This window comes from Candoia aspera, chromosome 1, assembly GCF_035149785.1.
Source record: "Candoia aspera isolate rCanAsp1 chromosome 1, rCanAsp1.hap2, whole genome shotgun sequence".
Taxonomy (NCBI): Eukaryota; Metazoa; Chordata; class Lepidosauria; order Squamata; family Boidae; genus Candoia; species Candoia aspera.
In genome coordinates this window covers 168,837,074-168,860,164 of record NC_086153.1, presented here as the reverse complement: position 1 = coordinate 168,860,164, position 23,091 = coordinate 168,837,074, and the positions used below count along the sequence as shown (strand labels likewise).

At 37.4% G+C, this 23,091-nt stretch overlaps 1 protein-coding gene across 7 annotated transcripts in view; it reads left to right on the top strand.

Moving 5' to 3' along the window:
* Positions 1–22,885, top strand: part of TRAF3IP1 (TRAF3 interacting protein 1) — a 79,585-nt gene extending 56,700 nt beyond the window's left edge. For 4 of the 7 annotated variants that reach the window (XM_063317888.1, XM_063317886.1, XM_063317887.1 and 1 more), the window contains 8 exons: positions 562–582; positions 850–937; positions 3,052–3,135; positions 5,656–5,770; positions 7,797–7,833; positions 11,387–11,460; positions 20,238–20,461; positions 22,464–22,885. In XM_063317888.1, coding sequence (XP_063173958.1) covers positions 562–582; positions 850–937; positions 3,052–3,135; positions 5,656–5,770; positions 7,797–7,833; positions 11,387–11,460; positions 20,238–20,461; positions 22,464–22,623 — 803 coding nt within the window. In that variant the 3' untranslated portion in view covers positions 22,624–22,885. Of the gene's footprint in view, positions 1–561; positions 583–849; positions 938–3,051; positions 3,136–5,655; positions 5,771–7,796; positions 7,834–11,386; positions 11,461–12,253; positions 12,312–18,528; positions 18,752–20,237; positions 20,462–22,463 lie in introns of those variants that run through there. The other 3 variants (XR_010068891.1, XM_063317891.1, XM_063317890.1) reach the window with 3 other exon arrangements.
* Positions 22,886–23,091: the final 206 nt, after the last annotated feature.

Here is a 23,091-nt window from a genome sequence, read left to right as displayed (position 1 = left end):
AACAATACAAACACAAACTCATGATGCATAGTGACTTGTTATGGTATTCACATTAAGTGGAATACGGGCATCTAAAAAGTTACAAATGAAAAGTTACAGATGCACTGATTGATTATTTCTTCTTTTTTCTTTGTTTTGTACATGACCCATTTCTTTGTCCATTGTGTCTAGTGATAATTATAAAGGCACTGCAACTATTTTCTGATAGTGCTAGCATACTTTTTTGTAACACTTCTGTTCCTTGAGTGGAAATCACTTTTGTTCAGAGAAACAGACCGCTGAATTCTTCCCTAAATCTGAATCTGCTACACAGTTCTTCACTGGATTTTTTTTTTCCTCCTTTCAACAAGTTTTCTCTGGAAAGAGAAACCACTTTTCAGCCTAAACAATTTGCTTAAGAGCTGTGCTATTTTCCCCATGATCAAGATATGGTATCTTGGAATTAGAATTGGTGGGAAAGGACTGTTCATGTACACTTGCATCCTTCTTTCCCCAGTTCTGTATACAACAAACAAGTCGTTTGATCTTTTTAGTCTGAAAAATAACATGTTTAATTTGCAGGTGAATCATTCAGTGATGCAGGTAATAATTTTGTAGACTAATTATATACTAATAAGCCTTTATGATATTTTCATTTCAATAATGAGAAATTAGGAATGTTTTATTGTAATTCAAATTCAAATCTTTTTCTCCACTGGTATTCTATAACAGACAGACATTACATATTGGTCTTGTTTTCCTATATAATATTGAATTTAATTTGGTGACATTAAATCTAATACATTTCAGGAAGACAAGAAATATTGCAGGCATTTGTTCAAAATGACATAAAATTATGTTTTTCCACAGAGGGAGACGTTCTGAACTCTGGTGCAATGGAAAAAGTTTCTGAAAATAATGAATTTACAAATGAACTTCCATCTCAAGTCACTCAAAGGTCTTACTATGTATCCTTTCTTTCATTAAATGTATAAAATTATATTACAAAGCCTAAACTAATATTAATTAGTTTAATTAATTAAATACAAATTATTAATTAATTAAATACAAATATTAAACAAGTATTAAGCACTTTAATACTTCATAAATTTGCTTAATGATCGTAATCAAATAATTTGCTTTTCAAGCATCTGAACATTTGGAAATGTCCAGCCACTTTAAGGAGTTTGTAAGAGCTGGTGGTAACCAATCATAGTGCCAGGATCAATTACATTGGTGCTGGTCCCATCCAGCCTAATACCATCCTGCTAGATCAGGTACAGTTTGCAGATAACTCAACTGATGCTGACAAATTGCATATGATTAGGTGCCTTTTTCATGTTTCTGTGATGATGCTTGAAATTTGGCTGCTCTGGTAGCCAGCTCTCAACCATGCACATCAAGGTCACATTTATCTCTATTGTCTGTGAAATGGCATCCACAAATATCTGGGTCCTCCAGCATAGTAGGTGCTGGTAGCTACAGTGGCAGACGTTTCTAGGGTCCTGTCCTTATCTCTTAGTGCATGAGAAGAGAGAGGTAAAACATGCATTCCACATGCTTAGATGAACTGCATGCTTATATTGAGACTGCTACTTGCTTTTGAAGATGATACACAGGAATAGTACTCAAAACCAGCATTGTGCACCATGCTAATTATCCAAAGCCATCACCTATGTAATTATATTTGATGCCATTGGACCACCTTACTTGCTTTATGTGCTGTAATGGAAGTTGTCTTATTCCTAATTGGTAGCACACTTTGCTTACTGCTGCTGGCATTGCTGCTTTATATCCAACAGGAGCAGGATTATAACTGATCTCTCCTGTTCTTGCTAGGTTGAGATTATCAAAAATCACAATTCAGTTCTCAGAACATTTAAAGTTTTGATCCAGGCTCAAACATAAGTATTTTGTTCAAAACTCAGAACACTTTAAATGGCTGTTTCAAGCTCAAAACATGATGAAATAGGAATACTTCTCATACTTCCAATGATTATCTGATCACCAATTTATAAGCTATGATTTTAGGAAACCAATATTATATCTGAGCTGTATCACAATATTCCTAAATTTTGGTTTACTCCAAATTTTCTCATGTTTCTAATTGTTATATAATTATACCTGAATAGAACTAATTATACCAAATGATTGGAGTAAGTAGGAATATTAGTTGTATGCATGTACAACTGTATACTACCCATACAGGGTAGAAAATTATTGTTCTTTACACTCTGGATGCTCTGTTATTTGAAAAGGTATTATTTCCCAAAATAGTTGTGCCTCTTGGAGAGAGTACGTATATTCATGCAGACAGGAATGTAAATTTTCTGTTTATAACAATAGAGAATGATTTTCTTTATGTTCAACTGTATCAGCATTTGACAATATCTACTAACCTGCCAACATTTTTTTTCTATTATTTTGAGATTCGTACGGGTTTTAAAGGTCTGAAAGTTTTTTTTTGGGGGGGGGGGTTAAGGATTTGCAACCTGCTTCATTTAAAAAAAAAATCACCCTGTGATTGAGTTCAGGCATTTTGTTGCTAAATTCAGTAGAACATTACAGCCTGAGTTTAGGGGGAAGGGATATAGGAATGGGATTATAAGATTGGTTCACTTTGTGATGATTTCCAATTGCCTCCTTCCCTTATTTTTAAGAACAACCTTTTCAGTTATTCTCCTGAAATTCAGCCATTTTGGCAGTGCAGTCTCAGGAGTCTAGGGAACTGCAGATTGGATGCTACTAGGCCATGGGTACTCCACCTCTGCAATAACTGCAGGAGACTAAACCCATGTCTATAAATAGTGCGTAACCTGTTTAGATCAAGAGCAACAAGTGTATTGCTAGAATTTATTTTTGGAGTTTAAGATAGTAATTAAAGTATGTGAATCAGAATCTAAACTTGTCTGGATAGATTACAACTGAAAGCTGTATAATGCAGATGTATTATTACATGCATGCTTAATTTAAAAAGATGCATTAGTATCTGAAATTAAAGATATGTACTGATGATGTTTGAAAGTATTAAAATTAGTTTATTATTAAAACAATTTCTTCCCTACTTAACAGAAGGCTACCACGACCCAGCAGTGCACGACCAGCTCCACCCCGTATAAAACGACAAGAAAGTACAGAGATTTTAATCCCAGAAAGGTAGGGACAGAGTATGAATAATGAAAAATTCTTAATATTACTGATAAACTATTCCATAATAGATCCAATTAGAAAACAAGTTTGCATTATCAAAAACAATCAGTATCCAGTTATCTAGTAAAAAGACTGTTCTTTCTACCATTTTTCTGATTGTTTGGAATTTTCTAATACGTGCTATTTGCAGACAAGATCAATAAAATATGTATTACAGTCTGTCTGCCTTTTGGTTATTCAGCACTATTATATTATCCAAAGAAAGTTTAATAATAGTAATTATTATAGCAAATAATGAAGATAATTATTAAACCCTAAAATTGTCTATACCATAAATATATTTATAAACATAAACATAATAAATGCAAGCATTTTATAACATAAACATTTATAACATAAACATTTGCTGCAAAATTGTGTATCTAAAGATTAATCTCCCCCAAGTTGAGGTCCTTCAAACTCCTGGCACCCCCTCCAACCATATTTGCTATTGGCAGTGTACTTTTCTTCCACTTTAAGTCATAAAGAACATAAAAAATATAAACTGTGATGTAAACTTTAAAATAAGCTTGACATAGTTTAAAAAAGAAATACTTTAACCCCCTAGGGGAAAAAAATCCAGGGAAAAATCCAGAAAATCATATCCCTATGCATGAAACATAGTTTTACCCATTTTGCATCATTGTTCCTCCTGACTGTGACCCTCAAGTGTAGTGCCTGTCTTATCAGCAAGGTTGCCCACCTCTGCTTTAAGCTGTAATCTAAATAAGTGAATATGGAGATCAAACAGGAATTGGTCTCCCAAGCTTTACAGGCAGGAAAGGCTGTGTGCTGAGAAGTTATGAATGAATAAATTACAAGTGCTGTGAGCTAACAGCTGCATGCTAATTAGCTGATTGCTCATTTTGTGTGATTGAGTTATTCATGCTTAGCAAGCAGATGCTGCCTCAGCAGGAGGACCAAATTTCCAGAAGCAAGTTCATGGTTTCTCCATACAGCCTGCTTACTGCAGTATAAAGGCGCCCTACTTAGCATCTGCCAAAAACATGTCCTTGCAACAGAGCTTCCATTTTGTAGGCAGCCTGCTGCTGGGGCAGGCTGAAACCACTCCAAGATATCTGGCATCAAAGGTGTGTATTCCTGGAAAAATGGAAGACTTCCCATCTGAACAATCCGTGGTACACAGAGGAAGAGATGATAAGAAATGTGAGAGATTGTGGGAAAGCTGGGAGAGTAACGTGAGGAATATTAGAAATAAAACAACCAAGAGACAAGCTGAGTTTGTTAGTAGGTTACCTCATAAATGGCAGCTCAGTCCAGGTGCAGATTATTAGTATATCTAAATATCAATATACCATCCTTACCTTATCTTTGACAATAAAGAAGTGGAAATTAACTTCCCATCAGGAAGCTAAAGACTTCTTTGCAAGCTTCCTTTCATTAGCATTAGTGAATTCTTTGGAAATAACCTGGTAGGTTCACATATTGTATATGCTTTCCAATTTTCATATTTGAGATTACTTTTTTTTTTAGATTGATCATTTAATTTAATAGGGATGGCATCCCATTGCTATCCTTTCATCTCAACGTTCTTTGGTACCCTTTCTAGCATGGAAGGTTCTTTGCAAAAGTGATTGCATCTTTTTGTGTTTTCCACTTATTATAATGGCCCATTTTATATATTCAGAATATTAATTCACTTAACAGTTAGTATTTCATTAGGAAACATCTTAGTTGGGTTTCCTCAGTAGCCCTCCCATTTATAAAACTTTGTCATAAGCTGACTAGTTTTAAGAAGTAATGTAAATCTGCCATTTCTGCTTCATAACTTCCTCTGTTGGGTACTTTCGAATACAATACTTCATGTCTCCATCTTTAAGTATATTTATAATTAGTTATATCGATCTGTGACTTGTTAATTTTGAAACTGTCAGAAACATAGTAACTTGTGTAGTTTTTGTTTACAAAGTTACAAGAATACTACCAGCCCCATGTTGATGGATGAAGATTTAACTTTATGATTCTAGGGCTGCTAGCATTTTGCTGGCATCCATTTGTACAAAGTGAGGGTCATTCTAGGCAGGTGGAAAACTATCACATTCAACGGTAGTAGGAGACTCAGAAACAGTGAAAAAATAAGGTCTTGGTTTGGATCTACAATTCGCTTTTCTGGAGAGGGGTCCAATTTGGGCCGTACACATATGACAACTATGATCAGTATAAGGGAAAGAGTTTTTAAAAATGCTGTTCTACTGCAAAAAAAAGGAGTTCGACTCAGCTACTTTAGCAGATCTTCCTTTGCCCGGCTTTGCCAGATGATCTTATAATAGGAAAATAAATTACTTGAGAATAAAATAATGTTTTGAATTTCCCTCAAATTTCCATTTTAGGGCATTGAATCCTTGAACTTTTACAGCTTTTTAGAAATAGCCTGATTTTGGAAGAAAGGTTTATTTTCTGCCTTGAAAATGACTATCCATGACAACTTAATACCTGAATTATTGCTCTGTCCTTATTTTCTTATAGAAATGGCAGTGCCAAAATAGTTTCAAATGTTATTATAGACAAAGAAGAAGAAGAGGATGACCAGTTTGTAGTGGAAGCAGAACAGCAGCTACCCGAAATAACAGAATTGACAATGGTTGGTTAATGTGCTTTCTCATTTAAATATGAAAACGTTAATGTGTTGTCCACTGTTTTGTTCTCTCATTTTCTTTATGGGATTACAGTAGGTTGCTTCCCACTTGCTTATTTAAGACTGGCCCTTGAATTATGAGAACTAGACTAGTTTGTTGTTTATTCGTTTAGTCACTTCCGACTCTTCGTGACTTCATGGACCAGCCCACGCCAGAGCTTCCTGTCGGTCGTCAACACCCCCAGGGACGAGTCCATCACCTCTAGAATATCAGAAGATATTCAGAACTAGACTAGAGATGGAGACATTTTCCAGTATTGGTTGACCTAAGATAGAACATTAGCAGCTATCTTTAGAATGGTATATATATCTAACCTTAAGCACTCAGAGCAAAGAGATATGGATGTTACATTATGTCATGTCCCTAAGTACAAGGGGATCTGTTCACACCCTAATAGGTTTGAACATGATAAAAAGATTTGTCTATGTACATCCTGGTGATCAATTTAAGTAAAAATGTGTAACTTCTTTTTCATGTCAAATGTAAGAAACATATTAGGGTGATCTGCCCTCAGAATTTGATGGATATCTGAAGTTCATGGGAGATTTTCTTGCTGACACTAATTTAATAAACACTTCACCTACTTGTGAAAAACAAAGATGACCTGGTAATTGATCCCAAGTACCTTAACCTTTTGATCAGTCTCCTTTTCACCATAGTACATAGTTAGATTGAGGACAAGTAAATGGAGGATGGTTTAAAGTCAAATGGAGCAAAAACATTGCTAACAGTGGTACTTAAAAGTTTGTGCACCGTACTGAATTTTTGATATTTCTGCATAAATGTGATCTAAAATGTGATCTGTTCTCCACACAAGTTCGAAAACTAGATCAAGCGAAGCCAATTAAACAAATGAGTCAAAAACATACTTTTTCATTTATTTATTGAGGAAAATGATCCAAAGCTATATGTTTGTATGTGGCAAAAGTATGTGAACCTCTAGGATTATCACTTCATTTGAAGGGGAAATTAGAGCCAGGTGTTTCAATCAATGGGATGATAATCAGGGGTGAGTGTTGCAAATGACAACCAAATTGTTTAAAAACCATCTACTTGGAGAAATACCGTTTTTCATATGTTAAGATGCCAATTGTTAAGGTCATCTTCAGAGATTTTTTTCCAGGTGCCGCTCTCCCCAGTGATGTGAGGGGCAGCTACATAGAAAGCTTCTTCTGTAGTGGAGTTTGCTGTACAGAATGCCCACCCTAGGGTGATATGCCTGATATCCTCGCTACCTGATATCCTCGCTAAGTCCTACCACTTCCAATAGATTTGTTTTATTAATCATTATTTGTTTATTCTGTTTTTATTACTGACTTTTAATTTATTATCAATTTATATGAGCTTTATTATTGCCCTAGTTACTGTTTTGTTTTTATTGGTGTATTTGTTGGTGTATAAATATTATCATAGAAAATAAAGTATGAAAAAACGATAGAATAGAATCTAGTAGTGTATTTGCATATATTAAAACAATGGCTACTCATGGAACAGAAGGTGGAATGATTTCTGTAGCATCATGCACATTAAAATCTGCTCTAAAAGGTTCACAGTGAGAAGACTTAGGGGAAGTTATTTTCTATAGACTGGCAATTGTGTAATTTTGGATTTTACCTTTTGAATGCGTAGTAACAATTGGAGGCCTCTTAGCAGCCTAAAACATTAATAATTCCATCAAATCTTGCTAGATTATGATGATGTCTGTTGTGAAGCTGTCAACTCTATATCATAGAGATCTAGTGAAAAATGATAATAATGTTTGACTTCCATCTGATTATTTCACAAGAAAGAATAACGGCTTTGTAAAATACAACATTGAAGTGATAATTTAGTTTTATTTTGTGTTAAGGGTAAGAGAGAAGCAGTTCCAAGTATTACTGTTTTTGAACAGGTTTTTGAATCAGGTATTAAAACACTTGCAATCTATTAATCGTGATAATAGAAACCTTCTTTCTGTCTGCTCTAATTCAGGAGGCAACAGTAGAGCTTGAAGGAGATGAGAAACATGGTAAGTATTTTGTTCAAAAATATTTTTCTGTGCTTTTGTGTGTTCATTTTCATTCATCCACCATAAAGCTAAATTTTCTGAAAACAGAACTGACTTAGTCAAAAGTCATCTTTTCTCTAGCTCTGCCTTTTCCTATTTTCGATGAATTTCTTTAGACTATCACTATTTAATTTTTTTGTTCTCATCTTTCCCCTATTTTATGTGATACTACTTGATCCAGTTTTTGCTTCTTGGTTTGTCAGTTATTCCCTTCCATTGCAGCCTAGTAAAAATAGTTATTTTCATGGTTTATGTGGATTACACTTACAGATTTGCATCTGTATAGAACATATTCTAGCTAAACCAAAAGGTAGTAACCCTTCCGCTTTCATTTTCCTATGTAACTGTAGTCCAGTTCCTCTTTCCCTCCTACTCTGGTAACCTTAGAAGACACATTTCCCAGAATGTGCTTCTTCTATTCCCTTTCTTCTTTCCCTAAAAAAAAGTGTCTGCTACCAGCCTTATTGCTTTTTAACATACCCATTGTGAGAATAAAGTTTTTTTAGGAGAAGGCCACTATATCAAATCCTATATTTATTGCCAGAACCTCATACCACAGGAGTTCAGAAACCACTCCTCTCACTTGCTTTTTGGGAGAAAGCCTGAGAGCAGCTCCTACCATTCTGGGTGCATCAACAATTAAAGTTCATAAGCCTCCACTCCCTGCCCATTTGGACTTCTTCCAAGCTTCAGCTGCTCAATCTTCACCAAAGAAAAGCATAAAAAACATAAAGTTGATTCCTTGTTCAAGCCTTTCCATCCCAATCCAGTAACCAGTCAGTAAGGTCTGAAGGCTCAGTTCACTGCTGATGGTAGGAAAGAATACAAAGAGACAGAAAACAGAGGTTCCCTTCCACTCTCTAGAACGTAAGTGGATTCTACCCTCCTCCCACCCTTCTCTGATATGGTAAGAATAGGTGTATTAAGCTGAATATATAGTCTGTAGAGGAACCAGTTGGCCCAAGGCTCAGGAGAAGCAGTTTCCCAGTGAAACCTATCTATTCCCCATGGTGGGCCCATCTACAACCCCAAACCACCAGGTGAAGCAACAATGTGCTTAGAGTTATTTTCAATATTGCTGTATTGGTCCAAAGCAAATCAGAGTACATTTATGCCTGGAGGAACCATCTACCTCTTCCCCATCCAAGGAATTGACTTGCTCATGTGAAAGAGGGCAGAAAAGTTCCTCCTAAGAAAGTAGGGGCAATAAAGAGGATAACAGGGGTTTCATGAACTGTCCCATGAAGGAACAATACATAATGAGAGAGTCAAGCAAATGGTCAGAAGGTTCAGGATAGCAACACCTTTCAGACATAGAAATTCTCAGGGTGATTTTTCTTGGACAACCAGTCTTGAGAAGAGTAATAATAGTGCTACATTTTCTCCATTTGCATATTATCTGCTGAACATAGATCAGTAGAAGGCAAAATCATTGCAATGGTTTTTTAGCACTTTCCAGCTTCATGAGCACTGACAGGTTCAGAGAGCTCTCTTTTCTTATTGGGACAATCCTGTGTTGTGAATAGCACACACTAGTGGTTTCAACCAACATGGATAAGGGAGGGCCCACATGGATAAGGGAGGGCCCTTCAGACTTATATCTTTTTGTCATCTCATTAATTAGAATGTCCAACTCAATTTACTCCTTTAAGAGGCTGATTATCCTAGGGATTTTATGTACTTTTTCCAATGAAGACAGTAAATGTTGGCTTGCTGTGTTAAATCAAATGATGGAGGGATTGATTAAGGTCCCATCATGAGAGGTGAAAGAGATGGGTCAGAAGGTAGGTCTTGACTGTGATTCACCGAACACTGTAGAAGAGCCTTTCTCAACTTTTTGACCCTGAGGGAAACCTTGAAATATTTTTCAGGCTTTGGGGAACCCCCGCACATTCAGGCTCAAATGTAGGCCAGAAGTTACAAAATTATTATATTAGTTTCATGTGTAGGCCTGTATATATGCATTAACCATGTTCTTAAACTAAAAATAATGAAACTGACTTCTTTAATGTGAAGTTGCCCAAATTTGAAATAATTTATAAAATAAATTGTGATCTCCCAGGGAACCCCTAGTGACCTTTCGCGGAACCCGAGGATACCATGGAACCCTGGTTGAGAAACCCTGCTGTAGAATGTACTGCCCCCAGAGATAAGACTGACCCCTTTGCTCTTGGCATTCTGAAAAGCCCCGAAAACTTGCCTTTTTAAGTGGATATTTGAGTGGTGTTGTTGATGACTGAGTGGCCATTTTTAATTATCTTACGCTGTTTTGAAGGTGTTTAATTTCTTTTATGGATTGTCAATTTTATGTTTTATTGTTAACCATCCAGAGTTGTTTGACTGAGACAGTATAAAAATTATATAAATAAATGAAAAAGGAACTCCAAATGAATATTCCACTGTAAGTGTGATTGAGATAAATATAGATGTTGACAGATGTGCTGTTTTTAATTGAAGAAAGAAAGTATCAGAATAAAAACTAAAAAAAAAAAAAATTACTTAGATAAAACCTAAATAAAATGTAAAAAATAATAAAGCCCTAGAGTCTGTCTACTGTTTGTAAATCCTTTTGGGGTCTGTAGGAGAAACAAACATTTTAAACATCCATATTCAGTGTTTGCATTCAGAATGACATGTGTCCAGATGAAAAGTTGTTAAGATAGCCAGTAAATAATGAGCAGTTTTGAATATTTATCCTTTTTATAAGGTTTTACAAAGAACTCTTTTATGTTGATTTTTTTTAACCACAGCATTTCCCGATATTTTTAAATGCCACTGGAAACTGCATTTTAATTTTTCAGTATTTTCAGATTACAAACTTGACCACTAACAATGGGAATTGAATCAATTTCTTATATTGCATCAATTTCTATACAACATATATGTAATTTATATATATTTAAATATCAATAACAGAAAAAATTGTTAAAGACTGGTGAAAATCAACCAATAGTATCCTCAAAAACTTGACAAAAGGATTGACTGTGAATTGCCATCAAAGATTATAATTGGGCCAGTCTTATCAACACAGTCTAGAAAAGATACAATTTATTTTTTATCTTTTATTATTATTTGATTTTTTTTATCCCGCCTTAATTATTTTTTATAAATAACCCAAGGCAGGGAACATACCAAATACTCCTTCCTCCTCCTATTTTCCCCATAACAACAACCCTGTGAGGTGGGTTGGGCTGAAAGAGAGCGACTGGCCCAAGGTCACCCAGCCAGCTTTCAGGCCTAAAGTGGGACTAGAATTTACAGTCTCCTGATTTCAGGCCTTAACCACTAGACCAAACTATATACTGTAGTTGTATACAAATATAGTGTAGTTGTAGTGTGCCGTCACTGAATTATTTTCATGGTCACTTCTACAGGATCTGCCAAAATAAATTTAGGACAAAATATTTTATTTTAGTGAAATAAAATTAAGTTGATGTAGAAGTTTGCTTCTTTTTTCTTTTTACAGAATTCTTTTGCAGTTCATAACTATAGTAACAATATTCATTTTCAATAGGTAGTCTTGTCCAAAGAATATTGGAAGCAAAGAAAGATTATGAATTATCACAGTTGCCAAAATCTGCTGAGAAGGTAACTTGCTAATAAATTACAAAGAATTGATTATGGCAAATTCTTACTTTGTCGGTATCTCCAATCTGATCCCCTTTTAACTATATACCTAATTTTAATATTAAAGCAGTGGTTATCATAGAGATGTGGTTTATAAACAAAGAAAGCATTGTTTCAATAGCATTAGATAGTGCTGGTTTAAATATCATCTGTAATTCTTCTCCAAAGAGAAGATCCATTGACTTGACCCTGGCTAGAGCCTTTTTGAAACTTGTGGAATTGAATTAAGTAATCAGAAATGGAGAGTAGCAGGGAGTTATAGACACCTGGGCTGACAGTATGTTTTTTCAGCATTTAGTCGGTCAGTTGTGATATCTGATTGTAAGTGCCTTACAATTATTGCAGGTGATTCTAATATCCACAGCACCCTTGTGGCAAGATTTTCAAAAATGTAGGAGATGTGGTAATTTTTCTCTCCTTGCCATATCTTCCACTCGTGCTTGGTGCTGATTAAAGAGACTCAATCAACATTACTCTCTATAACTTCTTCATATTATTTTGATTATTATTTTGTACCATTTTCGTATTCTGTCATTCTCTCTCAGAAGAGAGTTACAATAAGTTCTCATAATCTGTTCATGTAATAGCTGAGAATTTGAGAAAAAAATCCCCTTTACTTGCTTCTACAAGAGCGATTGGAAGCAAATTTGGATGGATGATATCATAGAGCTGTTTGACTCCCCTATGCAGAGAATTCTGTGTTATTGCTTCTCTAATAGCAAGAATTATTCATATTTGTCTTCCCTGCCCCTAGTTCTCTCAGGAGCTTCAGGAAACAAGGATGAATATATGTAGAAATTAAAATAAATGAAGTATCCATGTGAAATATTGACTTCCTTATTATCACCTATGCTTTCTATTATTAATTCAAGGGGCTGCCCTTGAAAACCACCCAGAAGCTTCAACTGGTCCACAGTGCAGGGGTGTGAGCAGTGATGGTCATGCCTTGGTATGCCCCTGTTACACCTCTGCTTCACAAGCTGCACTGGTTGCCAGTTTGCTTCCATGTGCAATTCAAGGTGCTGGTTGTCACCTATTAGGCCCCATATGGCAAAGGGCCTGGTTACTTGAGGGACCATCTATTTCCCATAGTATCTGCCTGGCTAATTCAATCTGGCAGGATAGGCATGCTCCAGGTTCCTTCAATTATGCAGATCCCATAGGGCCACTTGATTTACAGCAGGGATCTGGGAAATGAAGCAACACAAGAGATACCTAGAGTCCTGCTGGAGGAAAATGATGGAGGAAGCCGATCAAACACAGGTACGAGCCTTTACTAGGATTTATCTTGAGGTGGTAAGAGTGATGAAACATTCTTACTTCTCCATTCTTATTGCATCCCCAGATGGCTGGCCAGCAGCCCTGTTTCGGATGACCAGGGCCCTACTGGGTAAAGGGGAACTGGGTGAGCCCTTGCAGGGTCACTGCAAGGACTGTTCTAGGCATCTGTTGCTTGACTTCGTTCAGAGTTGGACTCTGGATGGGGAGAACCAGTGGAAGTGACTGAGACACATCCTAGTTGAATTATCTGGGAAGAGTTCGGGCTGGTCAGTCCTGAGGGTCTTTACAGGGTCCTTACTGCTGTGAATTCTGTCATCTGTAATCTCGACCTATGCCTCTCTTGGTTGGTTAAGGCTTCCCAGGAGGTGGCATGTGGTTGGGTCCTAGTGGTGGTAAGTGCCTCCTTGTGGGAGGGGGTGATTCCACTGGCCTTGAAAGAGGTGGTGGTTCACCCCCTCCTCAAGAGGCCATCCTTGGACCCTATGGTTTTGGATAACTTTCATCCAGTCTCCAACCTTCCCTAAACACTTTTTAGGGAGGGTTGTTGAGAGAGTGGTGAGCTCCCAGCTACACAGGGACTTGGATGAAGTGGATTATCTGAACCCTTTTCAGTCAGGATTCAGGCTGGGATATAGTACCAAGACAGCATTGGTCACACATGGATAACCTTTGGAGGGCTTGCTATTGGGGTGGTGTGTCCATCCTGGCCCTTCTGGATCTCTCAGCAGCTTTTGATACCATTGACCATGGTATCTTACTGGACTGGTTCCAGGGATTGGGAGTGGGAAGCACTATTTTGCAGTGGTTTTCCTCCTTTCTCCATGGCCAGTACCAGTCAGTGCTGGTGGGGGGGTAGAGGTCCAGGCCTAGGTCCCTATTATGTGGGGTGCCTCAGGGTTTGGATCTCTCTCCCCTCCTATTTAACATCTATATGAAGCCACTGGGAGAGGTCATCCACTGACATGGGATTCAGTATCATCAGTATGCTGATAATACCCAATTAAACATCTCTACCCCATGCTGGGCAAGTGATGCTGTTCAGGTGCTGGCTCAGTGCCTGGAGGCTGTAAGGGGAGAAATTGGTTGCTACTTAGCCCCAGCAAGACGGAGTGGTTGTGGGTTTTTTTGGCCCCCAAGGGTCAGGAGAGTTGACATCTCTGACTCTGGATGGGGTAACACTCCCCTGCACAGATCTGGTGCACAATTTGGGGGTCCTTTTGGACTCACGGTTCCTGCTGGAAGAGCAAGTGGCAGCTGTGGTCTGGGGGCCTTTGCAGAAATCCATTTTGTATACCAGTTGCACCCATTCTTGGACCATGAAGCCTTACTTTAATCACCCATGCCTTAGTCACCTCCTTTTTAGATTACTGCAGCATGCTCTACATGCTGCCCTTGAAGACCATCCAGAAGCTGCAACTGGTCCAAAATGCAGTAGCACAGGCAGTTTTGGGTGCCAGATGGTTCACCTAAGTAACACCACTGCTGTGAGCTGCACTGGCTTCCAGTTGCCTTCCAGGTGCAATTCAAGGTGCTGGTTATCACCTTTAAAGCCCTACATGGCACAGGGTTACTTGCGGTACTATCTCTCCCTGACGGAGTCTGCCTGTCCTACTAGGTTAGATAGGGTAGGTGCACTCCAGGTCACTTCCCTTAAATGTTGCCACCTGATGGGACCTTGGAGGCATGCCTTCTCAGTGGCCGCCCTGGAAGACTGTGAAGACCTGGCTCTTTCCCCAACCATTGGGCTAGGATGAGGGTTGAGCTGCAAGGATATTTGGTCTGGTGCCTGGGGAGAAGGGTACTTTTGTTTTTAACAATGTTTTTATGGATTGTTGTGAGCCACCTAGAGTCATCATATGAGATAGGCAGCCATATACAGTAAGTCCTGTAAATAAATAAATAAATAAACCAATGCCATCTGTCAGAACCCCAGAAGTGCACCTTCTCTGTTGCAGTGCCTGCCTTATGGAATGAGATTTTCCCCAAGATTCGAATGGCCCCCACCCTGCTGGTATTTCAAAGGGGTCACTCCCTCCCCTCTTTTTCCCCACAACCACCATCCCCTGTGGTAGGCTGGACTGAGAAAGAGTAACTGTCCCGAAGTTACCCAGTGAGCTTCCGTTGTCAGTAATCATGTTCAAAAAGACCATTCATCAACCATTTTACTGTGGCATCAGTCAGTCCTGCATGCTACCTTTCCAGGAGAGAGTTTGACATTGAGCATTATTGACAACTCCTATGTAGTTTGTTGATAACAATCTGTTAACGGGTAAAGCCCATTAGAATGTCACCTAGGCACTAGAGTGTCACCTAGGCATAAAACATGGATAACAAACTCAGGCAGAAGCCCTTGGGGCTTTAACCTGGCTCAAACCAAGAGTTCAGAAAGAAAAAAACATTTTGGCAGATCCCCTATTGTATATTGTGGCAAATGCTCTGAAGATGTTTTTCTCAGTTAACTATGCAGGTTAACTGTATGCCTCCTGTATGCCACAAGTCCGCATATGAAACAGAACACCAAACAGAATGACCAGAGAAAGGATGTAATGTCCTCCTCAACCACTCTGCATCCCCACGACCACCCCTGGCAATTGCACTCTAAAGTGGTTAAAATTATGCATATTGGTGTGGGGTTAAACTGAAAATTAAAGCTTGGAATTGATAAGTTGGTATGTGGCATCAAAGCTTACTAATTGGTATACGGTGCATTAATTCCTTATTTTACTTTCTTGGATTGCTTCCAACTTTTTCTCTGTGTGGGATTAATTGTCCCATACATTGAAGCAAGTAGAAACCAAAGCCCACCAGGTCCCAGAATAAGCTTCTTCCCTGAAGTGTATTGTCTGCTGTGTGAATTATCCATGGAATATCCTAGTCCTCAGTCGTCACTTCAAATGGGGACTGAGAAGTGTATAGTTGGATGTTAACCTGACACCCATGGCTGAGGGTAAACTTGAACTTGGATCTCCCGAGGGCCAGTCCAGCACCTTACATGCATACATTCTGTCCACAACATTTCAAAATCTATGAAGGAAGTTATCATAGCAAAATAAGGTTAATAAGATAAAGTTAATCTGGCAAGACTTCTTTTTGACAAATCCATGCTGACTTCAAGTAATTAATGTGTACTTTTCAAAGTGCTTGCAAATCAGTCACTGTGCACCTCATATCCCTTTGTTGTAGAATACTGAGCCACAAGCAGTTCTTTTATGATTGAGTTACTAGCTTGGTTGATTGGGGAAATGCCACATATCGTGACTTCAGCAAGGCTTTTGACAAAGTCTCTCATAGCATCCTTATGTGTTCAAATATGGGTTTGACAACTCATCCTTTAGGTGGATCCACAGTTGGCTGAAGGGTTGTACTCAAAGGGTAGTTATAGACAATGCCAAATCTACTTGGAGTACCCTACTTGAGTAGGGTGTCACAGGGTTCTGTCTTGGGCCAAGTGCTGTTCAGTGTTTTTATAAATGATATGGATGAGTGAGTTGAGGGAATGCTTACTAAATTGGCAGACAATATGAAGCTAGGAGGGGTGACTAATACTTGGGAGGAGTGGGAAAAAGTTAAAAAAGACTTAGGCTAGAACGGTGGAGAGAAACAAATAGAATGAAATTTAACAGGGAGAAACAGAGTTATGCATCTAGGTAAGAAAAATAAACATGAACAAGTTGGGGAAATTTGGTTCAAGAGCAACACATGTGAAAAGGACTTTGGTGTACTAGTGGTTCACATGCTCAACATGTCCCAACAGTGTAATGCAGCTGCAAAGAAAGCAGCATCAAGAGAAGCATAGAGTCCAGATTGGAGGAAGTCATTATCCCACTCTACTCTGCCTTGGTCAGGCCTCACATGGAATATTATATCCAGTTCTGCACACCTCCGTTTAAAAAAGATATTGATAAACTGGAGCAAGTCCAGAGAAGCACTGCCAAGATGGTGAAAGATGGGAACCAAGTCCTACAAGGAATGCTTAAAACACATTAGAAATGTGTTTTGCTTGCAGAAGAGAAGGTTGAGAGAGGACATGATAGCTATCTTCAAATATCTGAAGGACTGTCGCATTGTAAAGGGTTTGGACTTATTCTCAGTTGCTCCAGAGGGTAACAATAGAATGAATGGGATGAAAGTTCAAGAATGTAGATACAGATTAGACATTAGGAAGAACTTCTTGACAGTAAGAGCTGTCAATCAATGGAACATATTGTCACATTCCTAATATATTATCCTGAAAAGAACATACTTCATAAGGTAAACCAACCTGGTTGCCACAGTATTTATAACTGCCTTATATTTATCAACTCAGCCAGAGTTCAATAAAAATTCACTCACCAGATAGAAATTTGATTTATGAAGTAATTCTTCAACCCTGTTTGACACATGCTTTTGAGAAGAAACTGTACCAACGTACAGCACAATATAAACGGAAATCACTATACACAATTTCATTTTTCTGTGTGCAATAAGGTACTTTGCAAAGCATGTTAACTCAAGTGAAATAACCCCATTAAAACTGCAATGCAGTTGTATCCTTTAGAAGACACCAGCGGCTGGTTCAAAGCATGTCCCCAGCTGTCTGCTTGTGTTTGTGCATGCACAGATGCTTCACTTGAAGTCCTAGCAGAAGTGCTCTTTATGCTTGCACGTGCATGTGGTGACAATCCAAGACAGTCTTTGGAATAGGTCCATGAGCCTTCCAAGGGATATGACAGCTTTAATACTTTGCTGTGCAAATAACCTCTTTAAAATGTTTTGCAGAGTCCTGTTACAGAGTACTAGGAAAGTGCAAAAGTCATCATTCAGGAACAGAATGTTCCATTTTTGAATTACACGTCCTGACAAAACACCAAATACAGTATTTCAAATGCAAACTTTAGGTAATTTTTAATGCAGTTCCACCTGTTGTCTGCCCTTGGTACAAGATTGGCCAGACCTAGTACATTACATATATGTAAGCAATTACTGATATACCCAGCATTTGTTTCCACCCTAAGCTGTGTCCATTATCATATGAGGGCCATATTTGATTTATTATGGGACATAATAATTATTTTACTTGTTTGTTTTTCTTATTTGGATGTAATATTAGAAAGGATTAGAATGACATGACTTTTGAATGAAGACCCCAGAATCAATCCTGGGAATCCCCATTTTAAAAAGATTACATGTAACAAAGGAGGGCTGTTCTCAAATGGAAGAGCATGGATTTTACATGCCAAAAGGCCTAGATAAAATGAATATTTCAAGTCTGCTTCAGATGCTGCCTGAAGCTTTAGAAAGCAGCTACCAGTTACAGATAATTTTGGATTAACAAACCAAATCTTCAACTTTGTGTATGCAACTTTGTATATGAAATTCTTCAGAATTTCATATTTTTAATTAAAAATTCTTGTTAATAAGAATGTTAGTGGAGAGAAGATCTCTGACAGAAGTAATAACAATGGGTAAGAGATTTAAAGATTAAGGCAAAAATGTGTTTTCAAACTGTATGAAAATAAGTCTTAAGTTAGAGAGCAAACACTATGCTTCCATAAATACATCCTGTAAATACTGTGCAACAAATGGCTGCAAGACATGTGTGTGATTGGATAGAACAAACTGGATTGTTCAAGGTATCTGTTCCTGTAGTTTTATGCCAAAAAATTAGTATTAAAAACCCCTGTCAGCTTTTTTTTTTTTTTTTGTATTTTAATGTAAACCTCAACTTTTCTGGCATGTTATCCTACGTGTTCCCCTGTTTTATTTTAGGAAAGATGTAATATCTAGAAACAGGAATATGGGTTACTTCAGTAAACCAGAGGGAATGAACAGGACAAACAAAAAGAAAACTGGTGACAGAACTAACAAAAGAAGGTTAAGGGAGGAGGACTCTAATTCAACAAACATCTATGCTGAAGAGAAAATAAATGCCAGTAAGGCCAACATAAATAAAAAATGAATGAACATGACTCTAAATTTATGATACGTACTTGTAAGTATGTTTTCTTGTCTGAAAATAACCATTGTATTATTAGCAAGGGCAAACTTAGTATTTAGAAAAGAAGATTGTGACCACAGGCAGCTGCTGTTTTATGACAGAGGATGAAGATTTCTTGAACCAGTCAAAGGAAGTATACATCAGATGAAACAATTCAGCAACTCCCCACAAGACAGAGAACCAAACAGAAAGCGGGTTCAGTGGATAACAGTATCCCTGAAATTAGGAAACACCTGGTATTCCAAAGTAGTCTCATGGAAGAAATGGGTTCTGTATCATCAGGTGAGAAGCAAAAGGCATAGCAAATAGAAGATGGGAAAATAAAGGGGATGCAGGTTCTCCTTACAAGAAGACAGTGAAAAGAGTTTTTGATGCTGGATAATTAATACTACAAGGAACAGATCCAAACGTGTGCTAAGCAGACTACTTGATTTTATGAAGTGTACTTTTGCCAGGATCACAGTCCTCAGATTTAATAGAACAATTTACATCCAGTTCATTAACAATTATTCCATCCTCTTTATGTGAAGATAAATTATATTGCCATGAGGACATATCACCATGGATGCTGAAGATTTAGGAAATTGAACCTGGGGATTCATATGCTATTCTTTTTCCATCTGTCATGGAAAAAAGTCTGGAAAGTGAAGGAAGATGAACTGCTGACTAAGGAAGTTAGGTTGACATGAAATACTTGATTTTGATCCATGCTTTCTGAATAATGGATGTCTGGTGTGAGATGGGCTGTACCTCATAAGGACTGGGAGAATATGTTAGGCATGCTTGATTATTGTATTATTATCCAGTGATATAATTTTGCTTGGGTAAGCAAATCATTTTCTTCTTTCCATTTGGTATTATTTACTTGATTTACACCCCGTGTCTCTGTTGGAATTATCAGGGGTCAACTCAGCATTGTCTCATAAGCATAAGGGGGTCTCTCTAGCAAATGCATCTCTATTGTGCTTGTGGGATGTCACATGGGTCACCTGATTTCCACTTCCTACTCCTTGTTGGGCTTGGGGATTAACAATCTCCATTGCCCTTCTGGCAGACCTGCAAGCAGCTGCTGCTGCAGGAATGCAGCCCTCCCCCTACCATCTCGCTTACATGCAAACTTTCTATTCCATGTAGAAAGTGTCTACAAAGAACCAGTGATGATTAAGTGCTTTCTACTATGAATAGTAGATCTACTGAATAAAAGTACACTATCTCTGTTTTTCTTCATCTAACTACAGTGTGAAGATTGAATTTATTTCTGAACGCAATTAAGCTAAATGTGCAAGTTCTCTTTTTGTTCATGCTTCTACTCTGCAAGATTGCTGTTAGCTGCTTGGAGTTCTTTAATTGACCTTTAAAAACTTCATCAGTCTCCTGAAAAGAGCACTGTTTCACTGATGCTTCTCAAACACATTCTTTCAGCCCTTTTACTTCATTTTGCCTATTGATTATCTCTTTTTTCACTTTTTTTAACTATTAGGAGAAGCCACTTTTGTCAGAAGCAGCAAAGAGAAAGGAAAAAGACTTAGTAACCAAAGAAATAGAGAGATTTCGTGGCTCCATTCAGGCCCTTTGTCGGAGTGCTCTCCCTCTTGGAAAAATCATGGACTATATTCAGGAAGATGTAGATGCCATGAGAAATGAGCTTCAGACATGGCAGAATGAAAATAAAGAACTTGAAGAGACCCTACAGAAGGAACAAGGGTAAGAGTCTTGAAAAATCTAAACAATTACAATAAAAGACTAGGTGAATCCAAAGCTATCTGCATAGGGTTTTAGATACAAGGCAAATCTGAATCATATCTATTTCTTTGACTGGCTGTGCAAAACTAAGGAAGAAGGCAGAGTAGAAGAGGTCTAACACTTTTGTAGAAAAATACTGAGGGCTATGTCATAGTAGTCTTCCAGACTGCATGGGTGTGTGGGAGAGAGTATATGTTCTCTCAGGCTACCAGATCTATCTATAGCACAAGAGCAAGTATATAGTTTCTACAGCGCTAGGTAAAGAGCCCAGGAGTAAACTAATATTACCTTTGATTAGTAAATGCCCTAGATGGAAAGATATAGATTGTATGCAAATGTTACTTCTAGATGAATATCCAACTGTCACGGCGCAAGTAGCCAGATTCTGCACAGCTGCTATGAAGATACGTCAAATTATGATTGGAAAAATGTAGTAATGTATCCCTTGTAATAACTTTGTGGTCTATATAACACATTTTATATATGATATTTTACTCTTTTTATCACTCCTTTTAATATTTTACATATATTTTTATAGGTACTTATACCTGATAGAATATTAGTCATGATAATGCAAATTAATAAGATTGTTTTTAAACTTGATTAAGGGGCTCACTTACATTGTGATCCAAATGTATTTTAACACTTAACTGGAACTTGTAAACTCAAATTTAAAATTATTTTAATTTAGATGGCTCATATTTTATGGCTAATGGCTAATGTGCATATTTTTATAGAATTGTATCTTGTACTGGTCAGTGACTGTAATAAAATCAATTGAATTGAAATTGGATTGGATTGGATTGGATTGGATTGAATTGAATTGTTTCTAGGAAGAAAGCACAGCGCTAGGTTGAAGATAAGTAAACTGCTTGCTTCCCACAATTCAGCTAAGGAAGCAAGGTTGCACGTCTAGCAGGCAAAGGTTAATAAATGCAGTAGTGTGCTACCTTCTGTCCATCCCAGGCCTACCTGCCATTTGAGCCAGATAGCTTTCTAGTCTTATCTGCAATCTCCACTTGAAGATGAAGAGAGATACTCTCTACAACATTCCTGTTGTTTTATCATTAACGAAAGATGTGGTTGTTTTCTTGTGGTAAAATGTTCATAAATTAAGTCCTGTAACTACTGTTGGAGAAGATGGTAAGGTAAGTACACTACATCTAGGTATAGGGTAACAGTCAACCTACTGTTGAATTAGCTTTAATCTAGCACTAACTACTAAGCACCTTATTTATTTGATTGATTGATTGATTTTATCACCGCCCATCTCCCCCCAAAAGTTTTCTGTGGTGATTAAAGGCACCAGGCCCGAAAAGAGGAGGCTGTGAGTACTAGTCCTGCCTTAGGCATGAAGCCAGCTGAATGACTTTGGACCAGTCACTCACTCTCAACCCTATGAAGAAGGCAGCCCACATGCTAAAGTGCTGCCAAGAAAACTGCATGGATTTGTCCGGGCAGTCTCCAGGAATCAAGACTGACTTGAAAACACACACGCACACACACCACTACCTAATCATCCACATAAAATAGTGCATCTATCATTTGACACATTCTGTCCACTGAAATTAATGAACATGGGAAGCATAAAGAATACAGGTTTTTAAAAAAATTATATAGCTACCTGTTACTGACAGTTACTCTCAAACAAGTGGCATAAGGCAAACATAATTGATGCATTAGTCCATCAGCTTTTTAAGATAAATCTCCACTCATTTTACAATCTAATGGAAAACCTAGTAACTGACCAGAATACTTGCTTAAACTCTTGTTTTTAGTTTAATCTGTTAGGATGATTTTTTTCTCCTTTACTTTCTGGCACAGTAAAATCTCAGGATAACTTTCTATTATATACTGCTGTGAGCTCTTTCTGACTGTTTCTTTGAATCAAATGTAATTATATATCCAGGACAGATGTACACTGGTTTTACAATGTCTAGTTTGCTGTCTTTATCTTTTTCAGTATCACAGATGGTGTTGTAGAACCCTTAAAAATAGAACTTACTGAGTTGGATCAATTGATCAAAGATGAACAAGACAAGATTTGTACTAAGAGGGCTAATATTTTGAGGAACAATGAAAAAATTCAGAAGATGGTTCATATTATCAACTCAAGAAGATGAATAGTGGAAGGCTGAAACAATTACATTTTTGCAAATAAAACTTATGTATACAATAGCTTATACAATTTCAAGTTAATTTATTTGAACAATTGTGAATGCTTTTCTTGGAAAATACTTTTAGGTGTGAAATTTTCCAATTAATTCAGTGTTTGTAGTTTAAAAAGTGCAAAACATTCACTGTATTTAATCTGTTGTGGTTGGGTTTGCTGCTGCTTTAATATCAATACCTCTAATTAAACTTTGTACCCTTCTTTTCTGTAAAGCATTATTCTTCTTTATACAGAGTATGGAATTTGGGAGGCTTGCAGTTGTGAGTATCTTGGAATACTTGGGTGAATCCCATAAGAGAATTTGTAGTGGAATTCTTGCAGATCAGGAAAAAAATGCTGTATACCTTTGTTTAGTTTTGTGATATTATAAGGAACAAGAAGTTGATCCCGTAAGAAAATTTGTAATGAAATTCTTACA